An 11,100-nucleotide genomic window follows, 5' to 3' on the forward strand; every position below is an offset into this window, starting at 1 on the left:
TCCACAGACGGAGCTGGTAGCCCCTTCGACACGCAGCGCAGCGACAGAAACACATTTTTTTACAAGCCGCGAGCAGCAAATTCCCTGCGCGGGGCACGCGCAAATCTCAGTCGGTGCTTCATGGCCCCACGTGAATGAATGATAGAAAGAGGCACTGGACAGCCCGCCGATGTCCCGCCTCCAGAGCCATATACCTCACCGTGATTGGTTCGTTCAGCTCTGCACACAGCAACTGTCATTCACATCAACCTTGCAGGCCGCACTAACAGTAATCTTTCAAATGAAGACGCGGGCCGCAGATGGCCCGCAGGCCGCGAGTTTGAGACCCCTGCTCTAGGAGCTTGTCAGTAGTGCTCCCACAAACGATTATTTTAATAGTCGACTAATCACAGATTTTTTTTTTCCAATTAGTCGACAGATGTAATTCTCAAACTTGATGTATAGCACAAATCTTTAAACATCATTAGCTTTAAACTAACTAAAAACTAGATATATAGATATGCTAGATAGATGCTAGTGCTAATAGCTGAAGATGCTGAAATTGATAGCTAAAAATGCTGAAGCTAAAATAGCTGAAGCTGATAGCCAACTAAAATATAAGTTAAATGCCAAATTAGCCTAAATAACGGAAAAAAGCCTAAGTTGGCCAAAACAGCTAGCATGTAGCTGAAATATTAGCTAAACTCCAAAATAGCCTAAAAAGTCTTAGTGAATGTCAAAATAGTGTAAAAAGCTAGCAGAATGTCATTATGACTTTCAATTTAAAAGAAAAGAAAACACTTTGAATTCCAGGAAACATGTCAAATGTAGAGCAGTGCTCTTAATAGAGAAATTCTTATTTTTTGGGCTGCCTGGAAGCTGAAGATACAGGCATACAGATCAGTGTCTGTATAACGGCATAAGAAAGGTCACATCATTGACCTGCGAGGTCTGGGATGAACCTCTATCAGCACAAACTGCTCATATGTGGCCCAAATAAGGAATCTGGGAATTTCCTATGGATTTTTATTTGGTATTTTCATTCAAAAATGTGTTTTTTTAGTTTGTTGACTACATTCATTCTTGTTTTTTTTAAAGAGGCCCTACCATGATTCTCCTTTTTGAGGTTATAAATGCATTTTACTGTTCATTCCTCACTATAAAGAGACCCAAAGTGGTATTTTGATCTGTTCAGGCATTTAAGAGTGATCCTATAAAACCTGCACTGTCTGCAGCAGCCCCATGAAAATGAGCAGGGGAAAATGTGCTGATGTAAGATTGATGCTAACAGCGCTCTCCAGGAAGAATCTGCTCTGACAGCTCCGCTGTAACACAACACTCAATGTATCCCCTTATCCAGTGATGGTCAGGAAAAAAAACTTAATTTTAGATGCAGAATACTGTTCATCTTCCAGTTGTGTCCTGTCTTCAATTAATTCCAGCTCAAACGTGTCTTTTTTACTTTAGAAGCAGTGTTCCTTTAAGAATATATTCCCAATATATATAACTAATATTTCATAAATAATTAGTTTTTTAGTGTTCCAGAGGTAATATATGATCCTATATATGGATATAGTTCACTCTGAAAGGCTTCAGAAAATCATGGTATGGCTCCTTTGAAACAAATTACACCTAAAACTTTCATTCTATGTTGTACAGTTTGTTAAAACATAATTTTCTGTTTTTACATGATTTTATTTTTAGTGTGTTAATACAACATGGAAAAATGACTAAATAAAGATCGTGTCACATAGGAGAGGCTGAGCTGATTAAAATGATACCAAATAAGGACCAGGTAGTCTTTCAAATTGAAAATACTGGGGTAAATGGTTAAAAGGTGGCGAGCAGCAAATTTGCCGTGCGGTCAAAAAGCACAACACCTAAAGTGTGAATTTTTGACGCGGAGGTCTTAACCATCAATATGTGACTGGAATGAAAATGTGTTGGTTTGGGAGGATGTAGGCGTTAGTTTTTATTACTGAAGTACCGAGCGAGGCTCAGAGGAAGCTGAAACTCTTCTAGAAATGCTGAGTTCTTCTTCCAGACTCCAGGAGATTCAACAACAGTTCTGTGAAGACTGTAACCTGAGCTCAAAGGGTTTACTCACTGCCAGCTTTTGTTCAATGGACTCTGGTTTTCCAGGCAGTCTTGGCCCTCGCGGGTGGACATGCACCAGGACATAGAGGACACTTTGGCAGCATCGTCCATCTCTCATGCTGGAGGCCCCCAGTCTCCAGCTCGCAGTGCCGAGAACCTCCTCAACGGGCACCGCTCCAAAGGCATGATGGAACTGGGCCTGCAGGAAGACACCTCTGTGACCGACTCGGCAGGACTCCCAGCTCAGGTTTGGTCGTCTTTGTCTGATGAAGCAAATCCAAAGTCAAATCCAAAGTCAAATGATGCAGCCATCCTGCAGAAGTTGGACAAACTGTTGTTACACAAAGTCTCCAATGATGCTTTAATCCAAAATCTTTAACATTCTGTAACTTTTTATAATTATTAACATGATATTTCCAGTAGATTCTGAAGGAAAAAAGCAGCTCAATGTTAATAATTATAAAAACATACAGAAAATCAAAGAACATTAACACTGGAATCTGGTGTTAAAGGGTTAATCTGAATCCGTTTTTCCCAGCTGTTAAAAAAATGAAAGCCTCTTCTCAGAAAAGCTTGTTTGTGGTCAATCCAGATTTGTTTCCTTGTAAAGTGCCCGTATTTTTCTGAGTAGAAGTTTCCATTTTCTGGCTCATTGCTACCTAGATGGTGGTGGAAACGAGACGAGTGATACAGCTGTCCTCCTATTATGAACCAAAAAGGCCTTCGGGCTGCTCTCAGGGCAAAAGGGCCTGAACCCAGTACTGTAGCGCACGACATGGCCCGTCACTCTAGCATTTGCAGTGCAGCTTGAGCAGAATGCTGGTTTGGTTAGCACTTTTAAAAAGCTGATTATTTCTTTGAAAGCATTTATTTGTGAAGAATGTTCAAACTGAGTACACGGCTTACTCCATGAGAATTCAGGCAAATCCTTCCTGCAAAGCACTTTAGTCATCGGGGTCAGCAACCTTTAGCAGTAAAAGACCCATTTGGGCTCGTTTTCTACTGATCAAAACCTAGGAGCCACATAGCTTTACTTCAGCCTTTAGGAAATTTGGATTTGCATTCATGAGCTTCATTTTTTAATGATAAATATGAATTATGTCCATGGCAGGAACAAAAGCATAAATATAAAGAGAACCTAGCATCTCTCAAAATGTGTGTTTTTGAAAATAAAGGATGCTCTCCGCCAAACAGGGTCATCTCAATGCAGTCTAACATTAGCATGAAAACAAGGATCTAATCACGATGAAGATTTAGGTCATGCTGCCTAGCTGGACGTCTGCGTTAAAAACGCCACGTAGGAGTTTGATCGACAAGATCAACAGCAAAGTCTCGCTGAAAAAAAATCCACCAAACAGTGAGCCCGCAAAAGTAGAACTGCGATATTAGTGAGGACAAACAGAAGGGATACTGCTCTCTACGGCTTTGTCCAAATTCCCCCCTAACTACTAAAAATCTATATAGTGCAGGACTATCTAGTGCCCTGGATTTTAAAGGTAATTCTGACTCGATGCTCACTACTTTTCTTTCGTTTTTCTAAACACCAGGTGTGACGTCACTGATTTCACAAAGGGAAAAAGCTAATAAATACGAACATTTCACAACGTTTATTTATGACTCCACTGTGTTCTGATGGTGAAAATGTGGATGGTTTATTCAAATATTGCATTTAAACACATTTTTTTTTGTTCGAAATTGCTCGACCGCAATGCATTGTGGTCTATATTCGCTGATCTAGTGACCATCGATGTAAGCTAGTTTTTCTGAAAGACTTTTGGGAAATTTCCAGTGCACTCGATTTTGGAATTGATAGATTCAGACAGCACTAAAAATGGTGAACGCACTATATAATGCACTATATGGTGATTGGGGGGAATTCGGACACAACCTCTAAGTTTGATTGGAGTGTGGGGACGCAGGCGGCGACACAGACAACATTCTGCAGCAGAGTCACATCACCATCACCTTTGGGACTCATGGGATGTATTTTCAGTAGCCAATGATCTCAAAGCCACGCCCCCATGTAAAGTTAGAGTCAGCTCAGCGGCGAAAACTCGAAAATCTGAATTGAAACTGTAAACCTTTTTTTTTTTTTTTTCAAATTTTCCAGATTTATTTTAAGTTTTAGGTACTTTTTTATTTAAAAAAAAATCTTTTTTAATTTTCCAATTTTCAAGATTTCAATTTTTTTTTTCTTTTAATTTTCAAAACTTTTTTTTCAAATTTTCTTTCTTTTTTTATTTTATTTACAATGTCTTCTTTTCAAAATTTTCCAAAAAATTGTCAGTTACAATGTCTATTTTCAAGTTTTCAATCTGTTTTTTCATTCAAGTTTTTAAAAGTGTAACGTGGATGTTTGCCTGTCGTTACAGGGAGCCGCTGCGGGGGGGCCGGCTCCTGCCTGCATCCCGGAGACCATGAGGGCCCCCGCTCCCTCCACCTCCACTGCAGCCAAACAGAGGATCTGCCTTTTCAGGTGGGGCCATGAAGCATGTTTGCTGAGTGACGGCTGTGGTGCAGCGGTACGCTCGCTCACATCTCTTCTCTCTGACCTCAGGGTGGAGGAGGACGAGGAGGAGGATGAAGAGCAGGATCTGTCTCCTCTACCAACCAAAGTCATCCTGCGCCGCAAACCGCCCTCGCTCACCAACCGGCTGACGTCCCGGAAGAGCGCCCCCGTGCTCAACCAGATCTTCGAGGAGGGGGAGTCTGACGACGACTTTGCCACGAACGAGGGGCTGCCGCCCAAGCTCAGCCGACTAAAGATGAACATGGGCGGGACCGTGAGCTCGGGGGCTGCGTCCTCCCCAGGGGCCACACAGAAGCGCTTCCACCGACGCAAGAGCCAAGGGAGGGGGTCGTCCTGCTCCAGCTCCGAGACCAGCGACGACGACTCCGAGAACCACCGCCGGAGAATGGACAAAGACTCCGGCTTTGGGTACAGCTGGAACCGCAGAGACAGCAGCGAGGGCCCCCCCGGCAGCGAGGGCGGCAACGGGGGCGGCAGCAGCTCTGGACAGGGTGGGGGTTTCTCTGGCTTTGACCAGGGGGGTCCACCTGGCTCAGGGGGAGGTGGTGCAGGAGAAGGTAATGGAGCAGGAGGAGGGGGTGGGAGTGGAGGGGGGGCGAGCGGGGGGCATAGCAGCCCCTCGCCGTGCTGTAACAACTGCAGCCGCGCCGAGCCCTCCCACAGCCCCGTACCCCAGGCTTTCTGCATGGGGGTGCGGGGCGCCGCCCTGGTGGAGAGTCTGAAGCTGATGAGCCTGTGCCTCAGCTCCCGGATGCGAGGGGGCGGAGTCACGCTGGTCATAGACCCCAGCAGGGTGAAGATCCAGAAGCCAACCACGGGGGCGTGCGACATCACCCTCCCCAGAACCAACCTGTTATGCTCCCCCACCGCACAACCCCCCCCTCACAAAGCAGCAGGCTCCGTGGGCCTGCAGGGGGGGGCCGGCGCCTCAGACTCTCACAACAAGCTAACAGCCCTGAAAAACGGAGTACTGCAGCTACCTCTGTGCGACGCCACCATCTCTGTGAAGATCCGCCGCGGTGGGGGCGCCACCGACGGCCTGCTCTGCAGCGCCACTCGAGCCAGCTGCTGCCAGGTGGTCTGACAGCCCCCCCCCCCAACTCTCAGCGTGCTTTGTGTTTGAGCTTTTGTCAGCGTTATGTTTTTAAAATGCACTTTGAAGAACTTTTACTTTGAAAACCCACCCCGTTGCCATGGCAATGATCCTGGAACAACAGATTGTTTTAGGCAAAACATGGAAACTCGAAAGCGGCGCTCCAGGAAATGAGGGATAATTTCTGACAGGAGAAGATGTAAAAACTAATGTGGATCAAGATCCTGCAGAAACACGAGAAGACAGAATCCCTTTCAGAGGGGAGGAGCTGTGGAGACGCCGGTTCATGTGGGGGGCGTGTCCACACTTTTACCATGCTCTATCATGAACTGGCCAGTCCCTGTTTTTATTACTCATGTCCCATTTTAACTGATTTTACCCCCACCCCCAGGTTGTGGCTCTGTGACAGTAACACAATTTAATAAAACAATTTAAGCCCCGCCCCCTCCACAGGGACCAGAGCAGCTCTTGATGTACCACCAGACTCCCAGCAGCGAGCTGCTGGTTTCTATAGAAACCTGTTCCACCCAGGGACCGTTCATTTAAACCAAACCCACTCTGTGCAGAACTGAAGAGCGGGGCGAGGGGGGGCGGCCTACATGCCTCCAGAGTAACCTGATGACCTGCAGCTGTCTCTAAACAGTTCAAGCTGAAAGCCACAGGGGGGCGCACTCCTCAAAGGAAGAGCAGGAACCAGACTGACGCTGTTTGTCCTCTCTGACACCAGGGGGGGTGAGTGAGCCAGTGTGTCAGAGAGAAATAGACAAAGGTTGGAAGACCTTTTTTCCAAAGTTCCTGCAGTTGCGTGTAAATAGTTGTACATACGGTGCTTGTTTCGTCCTTCAGGACTCTCTACAGGGTTTCCAGGTGATCTCTACTGTGGTGAAATGTCTCAAGTGTGTCAACTACAAAATCCAAACTGTAAAGTGGTGGAGCGCTGCAGTACCTGTGAGAATGCAGGTGTGTCCTTGTTTGACCGACGTCCAACGCTCCCCTCAGAAAAATGTCTCTGGACCAAAAAAAACAACAGAAGATGGTGTGAATTCTGTAGATGTCTGTATATTTATCTATGGTCATGTCAAGAGAATAAAACAAACGTCTCCTCTCATGAGTCTCTACTTTTGTTGGCTGAATATCTTCCTGCTTTCAGTCACATATCAGACTCAGCTCCAGTCTTTGTTTTCTTTGATTTACTTTAATTTCATCAAGTGCGACGTAGCTGCGTCTCTCTAACACAATCTGCTGGAATTACCTTGATCGTGTTAACGGTTGAAAAATAACACGTGAAAGATTTTGACCTAACGGAACAGACACTCCCTTTGATATTTATTCCAAGATTATCATGAAAATATGAAGAATGATAAAATGGTAAAATCAATATTGTCTGTGTGAAAGTTTGAGGATGAACAAAAAAAAATGCCTCAATGCTTTAAAGAGAAATCTAATATTAAAAAAAAAAAACAACTGTTGAAGACACTAAAGACAACTAGAAAAGTTGCTTTACCTGCGATAATGTTAGTGAGAATGCTTCCTGCTGAATCTGGTTGCTGAATTTTTTTGCCAAAGAAATTTACTGTAAATGCTGAAGGGATTTGCTGAAAATGCTAAAGTTGCTAAAGGACTCAAAGTTGTAGAAATTGCATAAACTGCACACAGAATTTAAAGAATATCTTAAACTGAAAAAAATTCTAAAATACTTGCTTAACTCAGAATTAGCAAAAAAACGAGCAAACAAAAAAAACTCAGTAGATGCCGAATTAACCAAAAAAAGCTCACACATGGCTGAAATACTAGCTTAATTCAAAATTAGCCCAAAAAACCTCATTAGATCCCAAATTATCCGAAAACAGCATATTGCTGAAACGTCAGCTAAACTCAGAATTAGCCATAAAACCTCAGTAGCATTAATGTCCTTGCTGAAACATGCTAACATGGAAACATGCTGAATGTCTTGATACCCATATTGCAAAGGTTTCAAAGTGCGCATATAGTTCTATGAATTTTGTGGAAAAAAATCTTGTAAATTTGAAGAATTTCTTACAAAATTTAAAAAAATTACAAAAAAATTTAAAATGTAAAAAGGACTCAGGATTGAGGAGCAGCTCAACAACCCCTGAGAGGTATGGCAGGGCATCCAGTCCATCACCAACTACAGAGCCCACGCCACATCTCCAGTGGTCTCAGATCCTGCACTGGCAGAGGAGCTGAACAGCTTTTTCTCTCGGTTTGTGTCTCATGCGCAACACCCAGCCACCCCACCCCAAGCCTCTGCTCAAGCCACAATAACCCGTAGCACTCCTCCCCTCACTCTTGAGGCTGCTGAGGTAAGACGGGTGCTCCAGACTGTCAACCCAAGGAAGGCCACAGGCTCAGATGGAGTACCAGGAAAAGTACTCAAGGCCTGCGCTGACCAGCTAGCACAGGTCTTCACCGACATCTTCAACCACTCTCTGCAACAGGCCTACATCCCAGCCTGTCTTAAATCTGCCACCATCATCCCGATCCCCAAAAAAACACCTGCGACTGACCTCAACGACTTTCGCCCCATCGCGCTCACGCCGGTCATCACCAAATGCTTCGAGAAACTGGTGCTAAAACACATCAAAGCCTGCCTCTCCCCTTCGCTGGATCCCCACCAGTTTGACTACCGCCCTAACAGGTCCACTGAGGACGCGGTCTGCTCTGACCCACCTGGAGAAACAGGGGAGCTACGTCAGGATGCTATTTGTTGACTGTAGCTCCGCCTTCAACACAATAATACCGGACATCCTGATCCCCAAGTTAATCGACCTGGGGCTCCCACCACCCACCTTTTCATGGATTAAGGACTTCCTCGTCAACCGACCCCAACAGGTGAGACTGGGTCAACACCTCTCGTCCGTCCGAACCCTCAGCATCGGCTCCCCCCAGGGCTGTGTGCTGAGCCCACTACTATACTCACTCTACACGTCTGACTGCAGTCCCAGCCACCCCGAGAACCTCATCATCAAGTTCGCAGATGACACCACGGTGGTGGGGCTGATCACCGGGGGAAATGAGACGGCCTACAGGGAAGAAGTCCGGAAACTTGGAGAGTGGAGTGCTTCAAACAACCTGGCACTGAATGCCTCTAAAACTAAGGAAATCATCCTGGACTTCCGTCGAAACAGGGGCACCCACACTCTGCTGGAGTTGAACGGTGAACAGGTGGAGCAGGTGGAGTCCTTCAAATTCCTTGGTGTCCACATTTCAGCAAATCTCTCCTGGGAAACCAACACCCAAGCCCTAGTGAAAAAGGCTCAGCAGCGGCTGCACTTCCTAAGGGTGCTCAGGAGGCAGCGAATCCACCAAAAGCTGCTGGTGACCTTTTATCGCTCCACCATTGAGAGCCTGCTGGTGGCGGACAGGAAGAGACTGCAGAAGGTGATAAACACAGCCCAGAAAATCATTGGTTGCTCTCTCCCCACGATGGTCTCCATCTACACCTCCCGCTACCTCACCAGAGCCAGGAACATCAAGAAGGACCACACCCACCCCGGTCACCACCTCTTCAAGCTGCTTCCTTCTGGCAGACGGTACAGGGCGGTACCGGCCAGGACAAACGGACTGAGAGACAGCTTCTTCCCAAAAGCTGTGGCTGCAATGAATGCTAACTTCCAACCATAACCTTTGATACTTTGCACATTCATATGTGTATATTGCACACCCGCCTGCTCCGGTCACTTTATTCCCCACCTCATTTCTTGCACATAATTGACCCTTTTTTATTGAAATCTTTTTATATTTTATATATTTATTACTGTTGTATAAATATGTCCACATTGAAAAGTGAGTTGTACCTAAATTTGGTTGTAACTGCAATGACAATAAAGGCATTCAATTCAGTTCAATTCAATTCAATTTAATTAGCCTGAAAACCCTCATTAGACGACATCTTAGCCAAAAATGTTAGCATGGTGGTAAGGTAGCTAAGCTCAAAATGAACCTTTTAAACCTCAGTAGCATTAACGTCCTTAACATGCTGAATGTTTTGATACCAGTGTTTCAAAGTGTGCAGAAAATTTGAGGAATTTTGTGGAAAGCAGAAAAAACACAAAAATTGCATCAAATTTAAGGAAGTTTCAAAAACTTTGTGAAATTTAAAAATACCTAAAGTACAAGCACAAATTTTCTGAACATGCATAATGTTTTTCACTGCATACATTTGCAAGGCGCTGGGGCTTCACACAGATCTGGAGCGTCTTATGGAACAGAACCGGATGGATCCGGCAGAGTTCTGCAAAAACCAAGCATCAAACCTGAGAATGTGTTTGGGTAGAAGTCTAGAGCCAGCAGCTACAGCGACAGATGTGAAGACAAAAGCCCAGATCCTGAAGAAGACTTCAGCTTTATTGATACTACGCTCATACTGTAGAATGACCCCCCTCACAGGTGAGGTCTGGAGAACCTTCAGAGAGTTGCAGGAGCTTCAGTGGTGCAGGAGTGTTCAGAGTATAAGGCTTCTCTGCTCGATGGCGGCTTGCTTCTGCTGACTCATCAGTCCAGCAGGTTCCCGGTCCATCGTGGTGAAACACGGGCCTCACCTCCCCCACTTTACAGTCAACTTCAACCAGAAATGGATTTCATTTAGTTACTGTGCCCCTCCCCTCCACCAGCAGCAGCCATGCAGTAAAGTAACAGCAAATAAACCCCTCCATCCTCTTCATGAAACATAGCGAGAACATTTGTCCCAAACTCCTGGATGGGTGGAGCTCAGTCAGAGCCGACGCCTTTCAGTTGGTGTGATTCCTCAACCTAGACGAGAGCCCCCCCCACCGCTCTTTACTCAGCATCAGGCTTAGAGGCCTCCAGGATTTTCTGAAACACAGACAGCATCATGTTCATGAGATCACTGCTCTGGAAAGTAGGCTGGAAATCACTGGTACCTCACGATACGATGTGCGATCCATGGCTGACGATATCCATAATATCACAATACTGCAATAATTGATTAAAAAGTCATCTCTAATGACTCAATATATAGAAGAACACATATTTTTTAGGAAAATATATCCCCATGTATTTTTAGCTTGAACACAACCATAGTAATCAACTTCTGTCTAATTTTGTGCAACAAATAATAAACAATTCAGTGCAGGGGTGTCAAACTCACTCGCACAGGGGGCCAAAATCCAAAACACACCTTAGGTCACGGGCTAAACAGGATAAACATTTATTGAACACTCTAAAACTACATCTTTAAAACCATAACTTTTTAAGATAATTATGACCTATATATATATAGCATTACCTGAGATAATGCTAGTGTGTAAGCTGTAAGCTGAATTTGGCCGCTGAAGCTGATAGCCGAAATCACTAAAGCTAAAGTATTAGTTAAATGCCAAATTAGCCTAAAAAACTTAAATAAAACCTAAATTATCCA

General features: G+C 44.8%; 2 protein-coding genes across 5 annotated transcripts in view; one reads left to right on the plus strand and one right to left on the minus strand.

The window, feature by feature from the left end:
• snrka (SNF related kinase a) overlaps positions 1–6,807 on the plus strand; it is a 21,809-nt gene extending 15,002 nt beyond the window's left edge. For both annotated transcript variants that reach the window (XM_024281185.2, XM_024281186.2), the window contains 3 exons: positions 2,122–2,323; positions 4,449–4,552; positions 4,634–6,807. In XM_024281185.2, coding sequence (XP_024136953.1) covers positions 2,122–2,323; positions 4,449–4,552; positions 4,634–5,690 — 1,363 coding nt within the window. In that variant the 3' untranslated portion in view covers positions 5,691–6,807. The remainder of the gene's footprint in view (positions 1–2,121; positions 2,324–4,448; positions 4,553–4,633) is intronic.
• Positions 6,808–10,046: 3,239 nt separating this feature from the next.
• The window catches only part of ano10a (anoctamin 10a), a 17,762-nt gene continuing 16,708 nt past the window's right edge, over positions 10,047–11,100 (minus strand). The window contains exon 14 of one of the 3 annotated variants that reach the window (XM_024281191.2): positions 10,047–10,535. In XM_024281191.2, the coding sequence (XP_024136959.1) occupies positions 10,500–10,535 (36 nt within the window). In that variant the 3' untranslated portion in view covers positions 10,047–10,499. The remainder of the gene's footprint in view (positions 10,536–11,100) is intronic. The other 2 variants (XR_002920209.2, XR_002920211.2) reach the window with 2 other exon arrangements.

Source organism: Oryzias melastigma, linkage group LG16, assembly GCF_002922805.2.
Source record: "Oryzias melastigma strain HK-1 linkage group LG16, ASM292280v2, whole genome shotgun sequence".
In the NCBI taxonomy this organism is placed as follows: Eukaryota; Metazoa; Chordata; class Actinopteri; order Beloniformes; family Adrianichthyidae; genus Oryzias; species Oryzias melastigma.